Raw genomic sequence first — 16585 nt, 5'->3', positions numbered from 1 at the left:
ACTTTCCAAATAAATGAAAAAACTTGAAAAATAATTAAATATGATAATTTTTTATTATTATTTTAATAATAGAATGAGCAAACATTGCTGATTTAAATCTGACTTTATTTCAGATTTAAATAAAAAAAAATTTGAAGTTCTTTCAAGTTATAATTCAACTCAACTCCCTCCATACACTACAAACGTAAATTAATTTATTTGATTAAGTATTCAATAACACTCTAACAAATACCTAAAGTTGGAGTTTAATTAGTAATTCCATTTAACCTATCAAAGACGGTACAAATTTAGGCCAACGCATAAATTTAAGCTTTCTTATTCAAAAGCTTAAGCCGGTCCAAAATATAAAAAGGAAATATGGGCTTCAGCTCGGGTTTAGGATAGATGGTCCGACCGAGTTGTACCATTGAGATATTTATCCTTCTTAATGATGATATACATTATCCGTTCCCGCCAAGGAGCCCCGAAAAATTCTCCACACGGCCACCGCGCGCGACAGAGATGTCACTCTACACCCTCCCAATACGTCCCACTTATCCAATCATCACCTGCCGCGTATCCCCCGCCACAGCGCCAACCGTCGCTTCTCCTCCAATTCCTCCCTCCTTACTCCCGCCAGCTACTTCCGCAGCTACTGTCCCCTCGCTAACTTGCGCCTTACAGTGTCCTCACTTTGAATCGTATGCACCCTTCTCGCGTTCGAAAAGAACGAAGAAACTTTTACTTTTCTACTCAACTTTCTAGTTGCAATAAAATTTCATTTTCTTAAGAAAGGAAAATGTAATTTTCAGGTGCTCTGGATGCACGCACGAGTTCAATCTACACCGTCCGGTCATCGTAGACGAAGCATCTAATTTCTTCAAGGGTCTTGGAGTGTCAGATTTTACTTTCGATAGCTGTAGATTGGTATTTTCCCGGCAATTTCATATTATTTAGTTCCCAATTACAAATTTCCTCTTTTTTCTTTTTCCCTTGAAATTCTTAATATTTTTGGGAATGGGCTTTGATTCTCTGCTTTGCTTTCCAGTGGGGATGGAGGTGTCGAGCAAAGTTAGCCGTTCGTGGATCATCGGAGAACCCTCTGATTGGACTCTATCAGGAGGGTACTCATAACGTTGTGGATATTCCTCAATGCAAAGGTCTTAAAAATCGGAAAATTGAATTAGTATTTTTAAATACATTTTTGTGTCTAAATCACTGTTTCTTTTTAAGTTCTTAGTCTGAATTTCTTTAATGTTAATCTTGCAATTTCAGCTCATCACCCCAACATTAATGCTGCTGTTGAGCTACTAAGAAAAGGTTGATTTCTTTTTCTTCTTTCTTTTAAAGGTTTAAATTTGAGTAAATTTACTTAAATCCCTTATCCATGTTAGGTGTTAGAGAATTAAATATTGAACCATATGATGAGGATCAAGGGACAGGGGATTTGCGATACGTTCAGGTGATTTATTCAGATGATATTAAATATTAATTAACAAGAAAATGAAATAGAGTATTATTGGAATCTGTATTTTTGGATTTATTTTGATGCAGATGGCTGTTACAACACACAATACTGCACTTCCAGCTGTTGAAAGATATAGAAATGGTAGTATTAAGCAATTTGTATGGCTTTTTTCTTCTGGAAAATTCTGTTTTCCTAATGATTTAAGGCAAATAAGAGTGACAGTTGAATAAATTATGATTCCAGGTAGAGTACAGGTTGCTTTAGTTTGGAATTCAAGAAATGAGAAGTCCTCAAATTCGGACAAATTAAATGCCTTGGCTAACGTGAGTTCAACTTCCTAACTTTTATACGCTTCTATTGTTTGATGTCAAAGTTCTGTTCTTTGATGCTTACTTCTGTTTAATGATGTTCAGTTTTTGTGGAGAAATGGTGGGTCAAGGAGTAAACTCCATTTGGTCCATTCTGTGTGGGCTAATTTTCAGACATCTACTAACAATGCGAGTTAGCTTATTTTTTCTTTTCTTTTTCCCCTTCTTTGAATTCTTTGGACATTTGAAACTTAGAATGCTCAACTGATGTTGCAGATAATTTTTGGGAATAGATGGAGACATCTTTTGGGGGAAAGGGATTTCTGGGAGCATGTTGGGGGGATTGATATATCCTTGGATCCCTCTAGTTTCGGCCAAGCAAACACACGGGTAAGTGAAGCTGTAAATTTAGCAGGTCTCATTGGACTGGGAGTTTTTACATGCCATCGCTTATATTTTCCATGAGAGAGAAATGAACAATACAAAGCAAAGTAAAGGCAAACTTTGCTAAATATTATTTACTCAGGAACTGAGTACATAGAGTCAGGGTTTCGAGGTGCCTGTTTCTAAATGCTATCTATATCCTTCAGTGGATTTTTCTTGTCATAGCTGTTTGTGCGTTATCTTGGCCTATATTGCTCCAACGTTTTGGTTTTCTTCAAGTCCTAGTGCCTGACATCCGTGTTCAACACATATTTGGACATGGAAATGAAAATATGGCCCTCCAATTAATTAATAAAAACTTTTAAAAAATTGGTTATGCCTGTTTCGGGCATATTCCCGTACCTGACACTTATACTCAAGTTCGAGTAACATTGATCTTGGTCCATTTTTTGTGTTACTGCATGATGCAGGACATGTGTAGTGTAGATCCCTTTTCCAATTTTTTTTTCCCTGCCTGGAGCTTTAGATCAGCATATGATGCATAATATAACTTAAATATCTGCAGGACATGTGTAGCTTAATTGTGTATTGTTTGTTCGAAGTGCTTAGTGCATATTTTCTTATTGCTTCTTTTTCAGGCTTTTGATAGTTTGCTTCGGAAGTTACACAAATATGTGCCTTTTGGAGCATCTGTGGCTGATTTGTATGCAGGAGCTGGTGTCATTGGATTATCATTAGCTGCCACTAAAAAATGCAGGCAAGAATGGAATGTCCCTAGCACTTCAGATTTCTCTCTGATTCTTGCATTCAACGAGACTAAGCTTTTATTCTGATTTTATTTCTTTTGTTACCAGGTCTGTAAAATGCATTGAGATTAACAAAGAATCTAAGCCATCATTTGAGAAGACAGTTGACCGCTTACCGAAGTCTATTGAGGGCAGCATTAGCTGGCACAATGCTGACACTTCCATTGTTAGTATCAAGCTCTTGCAACTTTATGGTCTTCCATGTCATTTAGGATTCACAAATGATTTGTTATCCAGATAATGATGTTTATATGCCTTGAGCTTCCTTGGAAGTTTGATATGCAATGTGACTGTTGAATAATTCCAAACTATCTGTATGAATAATTCACTGAATTTGCAGGATCCTCTTTCTTGGCTTGTGGGATCAGATGTGATTGTCGTTGATCCTCCTCGGAAGGGATTAGATACAACTTTGATTGATGCATTACGGACCATATCTTCACATAAAGTTAAACCATCTTTGAAAGGGTAGGATGATTCTGTATATTTCTAGCCATCTGTAGAGTATATGATGGCAGTTCTATCTTGAACACTTCTAAATTGTTATTTGGAATTTGCAGCACTTAAATACATTTCTTTTTTCATTAACTCCTTTATCTGAACACCAGTTCATCTTCAATTATAAAAGAAGAAAAGAGACCATGGGTTTTACGCGAAAGAGAACGCGTGAAAGAATTTTCAGTTCAAGTTGGAAGAGAAACAATTTCAGAAGATCCTCAATCACTTCCAGAAACTCTCATTTATATAAGCTGTGGATGGGAAAGCTTCAAAGAGGTACTTGTAGTTGGAAATTATGTTCTGGTTTTTAACTTGTTTAAGTTTTCACAAACTAGTTATTGTTGGATTATATATCAGGATTGCAAGTCCTTGTTGAATAGTAAGTCTTGGCAGTTGGAAAAAGCCCATGGTTTTAATTTCTTTCCAGGCACTCAGAGGTATTGCTCCTTCAAACTTATGTTTCATTGCCAAATAAGCCTACATTTATGCATGTAGAGTGTTGGACACTAGGCTTTGCTTGGTAGGGTGGAAACTATAAAGAAAATTGGAAAGAAAAAAACCTGAAGGAGAAAAGTGGATTGGAAAGATGGAAAATATAATTTTCTTTTTGTTAGACTTGAAAAATGATAGGAAAGAAAATGATTTTTTTTTTTAAATGCATAGTCTTGTAAATATGCACACTTATATCTCCTTCATTTTCACTCTAATCATTCTAAATTGAAATGATTTCCTTTTATGCATTAAGCATAAACGATAAATTTGTCGTTTGTCATAATTCTTTTTATTTTTTCACTTTCCTCTTTCTTGGGAAATTCTACCATGAACTCCGCCAATATTGATAAATCCTTAAAAATATTGGTAATACCAAAGCTTTTTCTTAGAGGAACTCATGGTAGAATTCTCCCTCTTTCTATCCTTCCCCTCTTTTTAACTCTACCGAATACACTCTCAGTTTGAGTGATGAGGAATCAAACATTCAAAACCTCGGCAACCTCAAATGCACACGCACGCGCACACACACATATAAAAGAAGTAAACCTTTTGATCTCCTTTCGAGTGATTGTGGGGGTGTTTATTGCAGCATTGAGGTATTAGCTGTGTTCAAAAGGAGCCTCAAGAAAAAGAAAACAGGAAAGAAAAAGAAGAAACAGGGTTGAGGAACAGTGGCATTGGATTTTGTCCGCTTTGACTGTGGCTTTGATCTCTTATATGCAACCATCATTGACAACTTTCCAGGGAAAATGAAAGTTTAACCGACGTCATAAAATTCTTGTCCTGCGGAAGTTTTTGCATTGCTGCTGTCAACTTTGTGTTTGGGGGAACAAACTCCTCATCCTTCGTCTCCAATATGCATTGTGAATCGTGTTTGTATTATTATTATTTATGTATTTTCGTGTTTGATGTATTATTTTAATATAAATATAGGCATACATTATTTTGTATATTTTTTCCTGCCCGCTTATAATCTTCCATTATCAGTCATTACTTATTATTTTTAATTTAATCTAACTTTTATTTATTTTAAATAAAAAGTATCACTTGTCCCATGTAATCGGCTAAAATATTTTATTAACAAAAGTAACGGGGTAATTAGTGTGATAGAATTGTACTTTTCTGTCAAAATTTAGAAAAAATATTGGTAGTTAATGAGAAAAGTTGTTTATTATAAGGATAATTAAGTTAATAGAATACCAACCCACCTCTTGTAATAGATGCCAAAAGAAATAAAATTCAAGAGATTCTTCTAAAAGATCTTAATCGAATGATTTCAACAATTTAATTTTTATTTTAAATTGAATTTTGAACTTAAAAAACAAATATTGTTATTAGAATTCCTAAGCTCAACTCAGAATTCCATTGAATCCAACTGTTATCTCCCTTTGGTTTGAACCGTCCGCCAGCTCTTCAACAAAAAAACAACTGCAAATCCCGGAACACCCGAGTCCCAAAGATGGGTGTAACACCGAAAATTGCTCCATCCATGCTTTCATCGGACTTCGCTAACTTAGCATCAGAGGCAAAGCGCATGCTTGATTTCGGTGCTGATTGGCTTCACATGGATATCATGGTAAAATTTGTTTCTAACTTTGCTTCTTTTCTGGATTCTCAAGAGACACGAAATGATTTTCAACGTTCTAACTTTTTCTGCTTTCTGGGCATCTTTCTGCAGGATGGGTATGTTTCATTGCTTTCGTGGACTTCTCTTCTCAAGGATTTTGCTTCTTTATCTTTCTATTTCTTCTCTACTTCCTGTTTTTCTCATTTTCATAGGTTTGATTTTTTTCAGCTATTTTATATTTGCTAATCTTTTTAGTGAAGATTATTAACTTATACTTAAGCCCTATGTTTCTGTCATCCATGAAATCATGATTTATGGTATGAAAAAAACGTTTTAAGAGTTTTCTACTTTGGGTGAGGATATGATTATGTGTTAGGAAATTGAAAGACTCAATGACCTTGCATGTTTATAGCTTGAAAAGTTACTTTTAGAAACTTTGGGATTTTGGAAGTTTTTGTTGATGGAATGTAAAGGACCTTAATTAACTGTTTAAATTGAATACAATCTTCTGTGCTTTCAGTGACTAATCTTACTGTTAAATGAAATTTTGAAATTGGATTGGTTTATGCAGAGTGCAATTTATTTAGGTTCTTAAGCTTTGTTTGTTATCTTGCTATAGTTTTTTAATGATGATTTCTTCTGTTCTGGTTAACACTAGAGCTTTTGACCTGCATTACGTATTATTTACTTAGTCCTTCATGTTTACATTATTGGGTACTTGTATATATGCTTACATGTTCATTGTTAAATTTTTTATATAGGCATTTTGTCCCCAACTTAACCATTGGCGCTCCAGTCATTGAGAGTTTAAGAAAGCAGACAAAGTAACATTCTTTGTGCACTTGCACTATTTTGGCTTTTCAATATTAGCTGCAAGTTTGCAATTCTAAATAGATCAAGTATTCTTCTTCTCTTACGGGGCATTTCTTGATTGCCACCTTATGGTCACTAATCCTATTGATTATGTTGAACCTTTGGGTAAAGCCGGTGCTTCCGGTTTTACTTTTCATGTTTAAGTATCCAAAGGTGGGTTTTGATTGTCTTTTTCGTTTTTGTTTTACTCACTGCCATCTTATTGTGGAGACACGCAACCAACCTGCAAGGTATTGTCTGCTTCGGTCTGAAAGCCTCATGGTTTTGTTCCACAAAAGATGCCATAGCCAAAGTTTCTGCATATGTATTGTAGTAGATCCTCAAAGATTCTCAATGTAGTTTTCTATTCCTTGTTTCCTTATGCAAAGATACCGTGTTACCTTTTGCAGAAAACTGGCAAGAACTTATCCAAAAAATTAAGTCAAAAGCCATGAGGCCCGGTGTGGCATTAAAGCCTGGAACACCGATTGAGGAGGTTTATCCTCTGGTATGGATTTCCTTCCTTCTCTAATTTTTGAGGTTTCAAATCTGCTTGTTCTTGGACTTGAATAAGGCTGTAGCTAATTCATCCATGTCTATCACATAACATTTTTTAAAATTTTTATTTGATCTTTTTTTTATCTCTTGTTTGGGTGATTTTTTTAATAGGTTTATAGTGAAAATCCGGTGGAAATGGTTCTTGTAATGACTGTAGAACCTGGATTTGGTGGTCAAAAGTTCATGCCTGAAATGGTGGATAAGGTGCCACTTCATTTCTTACTTTCAATTTTATTTCAGAGTTCCTATCTTTTATGTGAATGACATTTCTCTTACTTTCTTTTGGAGGTTCGTGTTCTAAGGAAGAAGTACCCAGCACTTGATATAGAGGTAAATAAACTTCTTACCTTTCAAAATTCTATACATGTTACTATGACTGTGATTAAGTGTTGGACATGGGCATGATATGTTCAATTTTTTTAAAGGTTTCCTTGTATTTGGAAACTCCTTCAAGGATCATATCTTTGTACCCATGTTTTAGTATGTATTGGGTACAAGGTACTTGAAACAAAATTGAAGAGATTCTGTACCCTTTTCATTACTCAAACTTGCTATGATTCCTTCTATGAGAGACCGTATCCTTGGGATCATATTTTTCATGCATTACTGCCATGTCCCACGTTATTTGGACTCGAGTATGAGTATCAAATAAGGGTATGTTGTTTTTTTTAAAAAAAAAAAAAAAGAAGCTTTTTCTCATACTTGAAAGTCCCTTGTACGCATGTCCAGAATGTGTCGATACAAATATCAGATATTGCAAGAAAAATGAAGTGTTGGAGCAACATACACGGCCATAGCTCTCTGCTGAAGAAATTGTGGGTTTAATTTGCAGGTGGATGGTGGGTTAGGGCCATCAACAATTGAGATGGCTGCTTCAGCAGGAGCAAATTGCATTGTTGCAGGGAGTTCAATATTCGGAGCGGCGGAGCCAGGTACAGTTATATTCCATATGCGAAGCTGTGTTTTGGAAAATCAGGAGAAATGTTGACATCATTCTTACAGCCAAGATCAAAGCATATTTGTTTTTAATTTACCAAATCATTACACATTGTATGATAGATTGGTCTCACATAATAAGTTTTGAAATTCAATAAAATGAACGCAATTTTATCTTTTGATATGAACGGTTAATATGTATTAGGAACTAGTATATTCATTGGAGATTGAATTCGAGTTTAATAAGTGTTAGATATCGAAATGTGTTGAATACAGTTGTGTTTAAATGTTTTAAAAACATTTTTATGTATTATGAGGATTTTTGTTGAGATATCTGAGTATGTGTGAAATACCAGTACTGGACACAAATGCTTTAGGGAAAAAATGAAGAGTCAAATTAGCATATCTGCCTACAATGAGACTTCTAAGTGTACCAATTGGGACACTCACTTTATAGGTCTAGAGGCACATTTAGACACCTGGATTAGTATTATTATATATAAAATGCATTTTTTTCATAATGGCCTTCCTTATATTTTAATTTTTAAGCGTCTATGGCCTTTTATTTTTCTTTGACGTTATTGCTGTAATGGTTAAACTTCAATTCATTCTTTTATTTTTAAATTGTCCATTTTAATTTCAAATTTCAAATTTAATCTTTATACTTTAATTTGTTTACAAAATTTGCTACTTCACTGTTAATTTTTTAGATTTAAGTTTATTACAATGTTATTTTTTATCACATGTTACTAAATTTTTCTTAAAAAAAAAATGTCACATCAATTAATTTAACAAAAAAATTTAGTGATGTTAACAATTGAAGTTAAATTTTAAATTTGAAAAATATAAAAGGATTAAATTCTTTAAAATAAAAATATAAAGACTAAAATTCTTTGTAAAATTCCAATAAGGAATATATGGAAACTTGAAGCGTATTGTAATATTTAAAATTTAGCACAAAAAAAAAATTAACTCAGCACAAAGAGTAGGTTAAAAAATCATACTAGTCCATACTATCTATTAAAAAAAAACCCCGTATCTAATGTCAACTGTCATCGCTTTTGCATTAATTAAAAATTATAAATTCTTAAAAATAAATTATTTTTATAATCGTAAGTTATATTAGTAAAATAATTTAACAAACATGAGAAAAATAAATTTTGGGGGGGGGGGGGGCAAGGGACGGGCAAATAGAAAGGGAAGATTGAAATTTTAGATAAGTTGGGCAGTAAAAGAAGGAGGAGGAGGAGGAGGATCTTAAAGTGAATTTAGTTCAATCAGAATCAACTAAATCATCTGAAAGAATCAATCCTTCTTTGCCTTCATTCCCACCACCTACTGGAGCTCCATTCAACTTTGGTTTCTCAAAGGTAAACGATGTAGTTCCTGCACCCGTTCCTATCCTTGCCTTTAATAATCTTGGTGCTACTTCTATTTTTCCGCATCCGCCCTTAGAAGTTCCTCCACATGGGTTCACATTTGGTGCCGGTCAAACTTAAAGAAGTATGTCCAAGAGCCTAGGGAACCCTAATGCCAGTGATATTCCAATGGATAACACTTAAATTCCTAAAGTTTGTTTTGCAAAACTAACCATTTCACTGAAAAATCGAACTAAGATAGACTTTTATGAGGTTCTATATGAAATGTGGGTGTAAATTGGGAGTAAATCTTAAAAAAAGTTTTCTAGATAAAAACAAAATCAAACCCGAGGCATCTTTTCACAAATCCGGACGTTGAGAAGGTGGCCGCCGACGAGAGGATCAATATAGTACGAAACTAAAGTCCATCTGGCGGTGGATTGCGGCAAATCAGGGTTGCTAGTCTCGAAATTGTGCTTGAATTTTTGAAAATTTTGGTTGTTCCTTGGAGAAATCTAAACCATTAGATGTCCAAAGGGTGAGGGGAGCTTCATTTTGGTGATGGTATTAGTTGGAGGCAACGCTGGAGACCGGCTGCGAAAGCGGGTAGTAGTGAAAATGTGCAGAGGGTGAAGAAAGCTTGGGAGATTTTTTTTTCCAGCTTTTGAAACTGTGAAAAAAATAAAATAGAATAAAATAAATAAAAATAAAGAACACATAAATTTTACGTGGAAACCCTTTCGGGAAAAAAACCACGGGCAGAGGAGAAGAAAATTCACTATGTCGAAAAATTTTTACTCAAATACAAGAGGAATAGACTATGTCTATTTATAGGCTTGCAAAGCCATATTCTAGTAGGATTGAAACACCTTATCCTAATCAATATAAAATAGATGGAGTTTAATAAGGTTTAAAACCTTATTCTAAAATAAAATAAAAGAAGTCTAGTTCTATATGGATTTTACTTTTATTTTATTTTCCATCGTATTTTATTTAAATAAGAATTTTGGGTCACTTAATTCTAACAATCTCCACCTTGACACAAATTCTCAATGAACAAGTTCTTCATCGCGAACTTTCAATAAACAAGTTCTTCACCTCTTCCAAAAACCCCTTAAGGGTTTAACTTCAACAATGAACACCAACCAAGTCTAAGCAATGCTCAAACTTGGTTATAGGAAGTGACTTAGTCATCATATCTGCAGGATTTTCATGAGTGCTAATTTTGCTCACAACAATATCACCACGAGCAATAATATCACGAACAAAATGATACCGAATATCAATGTGTTTTGTTCTCTCATGAAACATTTGATCTTTTGTAAGAAAGATGGCACTCGACCGTCACCCTTTGCAACAAGCCTTGCTTTATATCCGGGTTCTTCAACTCACGAGTCCCTTCTTTCTTTTTAAACACCCATTTACAACGAATGCCTTTTTACCTTTAGGAAGTTTTACAAGATCCCATGTTCTGTTTTTGTGGAGTGATTCCATCTCTGTTGCATAGCAAACATCCACTTTTACGAGTCTTCATGACTAATCGCCTCGGAATAATTAAATGGCTCTTGATTAGCATCTATATCTTCACCACATTTAAAGCATAAGCAACTAGATCAACCTCGGCATACTTCTTTGGAGGTTTAATTTCTCTTCTTGTCCTGTTTTTGGCGATAGAGTATTGCGGTGAAGAAGCAACTCTATTCTCAATTTTTGTCTTGGCTTGAGGAGTTGATTCAGATTAATCGATGCTCCACCGCTTTTGGTTTTCTTTATTGGAAGAGTCTTTAAGAGATAAGTTAGGTAGCATAGCGGTTTCATCAAAAACAACATCTCCGCTAATCACAACTTTTCTATTTTCAGGACACCATAACTTATAGCCTTTTACACCACTTTATAACCAAGAAAACGCATTTAATGGATCTTGGTTCCAATTTTCCATTATCAACATGAGCATACGCAGGACACCCAAAATCTTTAAATCGAATAATTAGCAGGATTACGGACCATACCTCTTGTGGAGTCTTTTCTCAATGGCAGCGGATGGAGATCGGTTGATCAAAAACATGCGATGAGAGGTCGCTTTCGCCCAAAATGACTTGTAAGTTGGCATTTGACAACATACATCGAACCTTCTCCATGATCGTTCGTTCATTCGTTCGCAACACCGTTTTCTTTGTGGAGTATGATGAACTGTCAAGTGTCTCATGATCCTTCGACTTGCACAATCTATTAAACTCATCGAGCGAACTCTAAGCCATTGTGCATGCGGAGGTATTTTATCATTTTCCGTCATTTTTCAATCATAATTTTCCAAGACTTAAATGTGGAAAACACATCGCTTTTACGCTTCGGAAGAACGCCCAAACTTTTCGGAAAAATCATCAATAAAGGTTAGCATATAATTAGCTCCACCTCTCGAAGGCACTCGGACGGCCCCACGATCGAATGGATATACTCCAACGTTTCCTTCGTGTTATGGATTCCTCTAGTGAATCGAACTCTCTTTGCTTCCCAAAACACAGTGCTCACGAAATTCAGGTTTGCAAATTCCTTGCCCATTAAGAAGTCCTCTTTTGCTTAATTCTGCCATGCCATTCTCACTCATATGCCCTAGGCGCATATGCCAAAGTTTAGTAATATCATCATCTGACAAGGAAGAGGAAGCGACAATTTGCATCACCGATATGATAGAACCACAGAAAACATATAACTTGGCAATCTTTCTTTGCCCTTTCATCACAACAAGGGACCCTTTGGAAATCTTTAAAACCCCACTTTCAACTGTGTATCTGTACCCTTTTGAATCAAGAGTACTCAACGAAATTAAATTTCTTTTCAATTCTGGAACATGCCGCACGTCACTAAGTGTTCTGACAACTCCATCAAACATCTTAACTTTAATTGTTCCAACACTGCGATTTTACATGAAGCATTATTTCCCATCAAAACAACACCTTGAGATCATTGTTTCATAAGTTGTAAACCAATCCCGATTGGGACTCATGTGGAAGGTGCGACTGAATCAAGTATCCACTCCTCGCTTACTTTAGAATCATTGATGAAGCAACTAGAAGTTCACCATCGCTGTAGTCTTCTACAACATCGACTTCACCGGAATTTTTCGTTTGTTTTCCTTTTGATTCGCAGACCTCCTTTTAATCTTATTTTGTAGCTTATAGCACTCAGATTTAATGTGCCCTTTCTTCTTGCGAAGTTGCAAGTTTTACCTCTGTTTGAAGATTTCGATCTACCCTTAGATTTACCACGAGGATTCCGTTCTCGTGTTCTACCACGATCATCATCAACATTCCGGTCTTGTCTCCCACGAACAATGAGACCCTCTCCCGAGAGTTGGGTTTAACCACAAGATGCTTCATCTTATCATACGAGGTTAAAGAATCATAAACCTCATCAACTGTGAGAGACTCATGGCTATATAAAATCGTGTCTCTAAAGGTTGAATAAGGCGGGCAACGAACAAAGTAGAATCAACCCTAGATCTTCCTTATCATCTTGAACCTCCATAGCCTCCAAGGTTGAGAGAATTTCTTTAAACAACGTTAAGTGTTCGTGTACGACGCACCTTCCTCCAAACGATGAGCATAAAGACGCCGCTTCATATGCAACTTGCTTGTTAGAGTTTTCGACATACATATTTGTTCTAGCCTCTTCCATAATGCAAGTGGCGGTTTTCTCTTTCATCACATCCCGCAAAATTTCGTTGGACAAATGCGAGATGTAATTGTGTTAATGCCTTTCGATCCTTACGTTTCTTCTCTTCATCTGTTAATGTCGAAGGCATCTTATCTATCCTAGCAGGGCATCCTCTAGATCCATCTGCAAGAAGCGCTTGCATCTTAATTTGCCACAACGCAAATCGGTGTTGCGATCCAACAGTGAATTTCATACTTCAAAGACGCCATTACCGTGATCGAGATGAATAACCGGAAGCTCGATACCAATTTGTGAAAAAATAAAATAGAATAAAATAAATAAAATAAAGAACACATAAATTTTACGTGGAAACCCTTTAGGAAAAAAACCACAGGCGAGAGGAGAAGAAAATTCACTATGTTGAAAAATTTTTACTCAAATACAAGAGGAATAGACTATGTCTATTTATAGGCTTGCAAAGCCATATTCTAGTAGGATTGAAACACCTTATCCTAATCAATATAAAATAGATGGAGTTTAATAAGGTTTAAAACCTTATTCTAAAATAAAATAAAAGAAGTCTAGTTCTATATGGATTTTACTTTTATTTTATTTTCCATCGTATTTTATTTAAATAAGAATTTTGGGTCACTTAATTCTAACAGAAACAACAAAGGAAGAAAGACATGGATAAAACACATTATTCATATTGTATATTTTTTTTTCTCTTCTTCTTCTTCTCCTATTCTTTTTCTTCTTCTTCTTCTTCTTTTCCTCTTCTTCTTCTACTGCCCAGTTAAGGTCCTTAAATTGGAGCCCTTCAAACCACAGCTAGGATGCCAACATGGCTGGTTAAATGACAGGTCAACTTTCTTTAAATTTCTAAGGAAAAATGGTATGGAGGATTAATTTATTATTTTTCGAAAGTTAAGAGATTGAAGTGAAACTATAATGATTATTTTGTCAGCTATATCAAAGTTAAATAATTATTGGTGTAATTTATTTATTTTTATAATTTTAGAATGATTCTAAACAAATTGGTGCCTTATTGTGTATTTATTTTTAAAAATAAATTTAAAATATTTTTTATTTTTACTGACGTAGCATTGCCACTTCAACATTTGATGATGATGTGGCACTACCACATTAAAATTCAGTGATAGCATGTCACTATCACATCAGCAATCGATGTTGGCGTGGCATCGTTGAAGATCACGCTAGTGTTTCCTTTATTTGACTAGTATTGTTAGTTCAATGACATAATTGAGTGTAAAAAGTTTGAAAGAACTTAATTGATTTTTTTAAAAAAGTTTGAGGACTTACAATATCATTAAGCCTTTTTTTGTTTATATTTTAGAAAAAATAGTTAAATTTTAGTTTTAATCCCTCTAATACGCTTAAATTTGAGGTCTAATTTTTATTCTTTAATTTCTAACATAAGTTGATTCTTTATTTTATAATGTCATTAGTTAGACTGAATAATCAATAGCGTTAACTTTTAGATTAAAACATTACGTGGTTAAATATAATTTGAATATCTTAAGAGTCTTAGAGGTTGATACATGGCTTTCCATTTTGATATCTAAGACAATTGTTAAATTTTAATTTTGGCCCCTAGACTATACTAAAACTTGAGATTTAATCCATATACTTTAAATTTTTATATAATTCAAGTACATCTACTTTTATAATGTCATTAGTTAGATTAAACGATTAATTGTTTCAATGAGTGTTTCTAAGAATAAATCTAATAAGTATTTTCAGCATTATTTTCTTGCTACATAATTATAAAGTAACTTTTTTTAAATTTTAAAATATCACACTAGAGAATTTAATACAAGAATTTTAACATTAATAACAATTGGACCTAAGTTTTAAATAAAAAAGTAAAAATTATATTCCTCAAAATAAAAATAAAGGACAATATTCTAAATGTACAAAATATATAAGACATAAACATATTTTTACCTTCAAATATTTATTCTAAAATTTGAAACAAATAAATAATCAACACGATGAGGTAAGAAACATACTAATCTATATAATTATGTAAAAGAAGACAGATGCACACTCCATTATTCTTCTTTTGTCCTTCAAAAATAAATGGTCAAATTTCAGTTTTAACCCCTCTAGTATAATCATATTTGGGATATAATCCTTATATATTAATTTCATTAAATTTGGTCCTCGACTTTTGGATTTACATAGGACCTACCTTTTGTTGACACATTTATGATTATCTCTTTTCTTTACATTACAAGAAAATGTTAAATTTTAATTTTAACCCTTCTATCATACTTAAATTTGAGATTTAATCTCTATACTTTAATTTCTAATATAATTTAGTCATTATATTTTCATAATGCGATTAATTAATCCAGATAATTAATATAGCTATATTTTCAATTAAAATGTTATATAGTTAAATATAATTTGAACATCTTAAGTGCATTAGAGACAGACACATATTTTTGGGTTTGCTTTGTTCTTTTCTTTTTATAGTATGAGACAAAATTTTGAATTTCAATTTTGGCTCCTATATAATGTTAAAATTTGGATTAAATCCATATACATTAACTTTTTACATAATTTGGTTGCTCTACTTTTATAATGTCATTAATTAGTCTAAATAGATGTTTTAAAGAAAAAAATACACTCGAAAAAGCTCAAACTAAAAAATGCTCTAACCTAGAAAGACTTATACCAAATAAAACTCAAACCTGAAAAGGCTCAAGCTTGCTTGATTGCTACGTCTATTCACAAGTACAATACAAGTATAAATAAATGTTTGAACAACTGCAACGTAGAATCAAACAAGTAAAAAATAAAATAGATGATGAATTGGAAACTGAAAAGAATTTGGACAAAGCCCATGCACGGCATATCATATGCACAAGATAAGACTAAAAATTCACACATTACAATCGCAAATACTGAGACTTAAAACTAAGTATTTAAGAACCCAAAGATCTCTGCCTTAAGTGACAATACTTAAAAGAATTATGAAATTAATTTAACTTAAAAGAGAATAACAAAATAAAATATGAAAGAGTACAATTTTTGGAAGAAATGTAAAATTATGGAAAGGAATATTGTAAATAGAGTTAAGAGTGGAAATACATTTGGGAAATTAACTTTATTCTTTAATGCACTTTGTGGGAAAAAATACATATTTAAAATGTTTGATTTATCAATGTCACTTTTCATGCACACGTATTATAATGTAGTTAAATATTTTTTCAGTAAATTATAATAATAGGGTAAAGTCTAAACAATAAATATAATTAGCGTGAATTGATTTCATGTCACATATGGGCGATGAACACCCTTAACTATCATTTAAATTTTAATGTGTTGTTATCTGAATACCATTAAGTGTATTAAATTATTCAATTTCTTTTTTTTTTTTTTCGTTACCTAAAATAATTTTCTATAAAATACCTACCCAAATTACTTTGTGAATCTTCATCTCAAATACTAAAAGTACAAAGAATTAAATTTAAATCTCTCGAAAGATGTCTTCTTCCACAGTAGCTTCTATTCTTAGCTTTTTGTAAGAATTTCTTTTCTTTTCTTTTCTTTTCTTTTTAAATATTTTTAATCATTATTTTATTTAGATTTAGTTATAGAAATATATATTTTTAATGTTGTGTATTAAAAATCACTTTAATAAATTAGCTAAAAGAAATAGTTAAAAGAAAAAAATGCTATTTAAATTTTGCAGG

At 33.3% G+C, this 16585-nt stretch overlaps 1 protein-coding gene and 1 pseudogene across 2 annotated transcripts; both read left to right on the top strand.

Moving 5' to 3' along the window:
* Positions 1–346: 346 nt before the first annotated feature.
* Positions 347–4975, top strand: LOC108458677 (uncharacterized). Of its 2 annotated transcripts, XM_017758085.2 has the most exons (15): positions 347–680; positions 792–906; positions 1028–1139; positions 1255–1299; positions 1374–1441; positions 1534–1588; positions 1691–1770; positions 1861–1944; positions 2032–2145; positions 2778–2896; positions 2994–3111; positions 3286–3413; positions 3554–3719; positions 3801–3880; positions 4525–4975. In XM_017758085.2, exons 1-15 carry the CDS (start codon positions 385–387, stop codon positions 4598–4600), a joined length of 1656 nt encoding a protein of 551 aa, XP_017613574.1. In that variant the 5' UTR covers positions 347–384; the 3' UTR covers positions 4601–4975. The 2 variants fall into 2 exon arrangements, with proteins under 2 accessions (XP_017613574.1, XP_017613579.1); XM_017758090.2 differs by lacking the exon at positions 1861–1944.
* Positions 4976–5118: 143 nt separating this feature from the next.
* Positions 5119–8181, top strand: LOC108458687 (ribulose-phosphate 3-epimerase, cytoplasmic isoform-like; annotated as a pseudogene).
* The last annotated feature ends 8404 nt before the right edge of the window (positions 8182–16585 follow it).

The sequence above is a fragment of the Gossypium arboreum genome, chromosome 10, assembly GCF_025698485.1.
Source record: "Gossypium arboreum isolate Shixiya-1 chromosome 10, ASM2569848v2, whole genome shotgun sequence".
Lineage (NCBI taxonomy): Eukaryota > Viridiplantae > Streptophyta > Magnoliopsida > Malvales > Malvaceae > Gossypium > Gossypium arboreum.
This window is presented reverse-complemented; position numbering and strand designations above follow the sequence as displayed.

What these genes read in the sequence shown, in the direction of transcription:
- LOC108458677 (XM_017758085.2), top strand. Translation starts at nt 385, where the DNA reads ATGGTCCGACCGAGTTGTACCATTGAGATATTTATCCTTCTTAATGAT. An exon ending in TGTTGAGCTACTAAGAAAAG is followed by an intron (nt 1,300 to 1,373) that starts GTTGATTTCTTT and finishes TATCCATGTTAG; the next exon opens with GTGTTAGAGAATTAAATATT. An exon ending in GTTAAACCATCTTTGAAAGG is followed by an intron (nt 3,414 to 3,553) that starts GTAGGATGATTC and finishes TCTGAACACCAG; the next exon opens with TTCATCTTCAATTATAAAAG.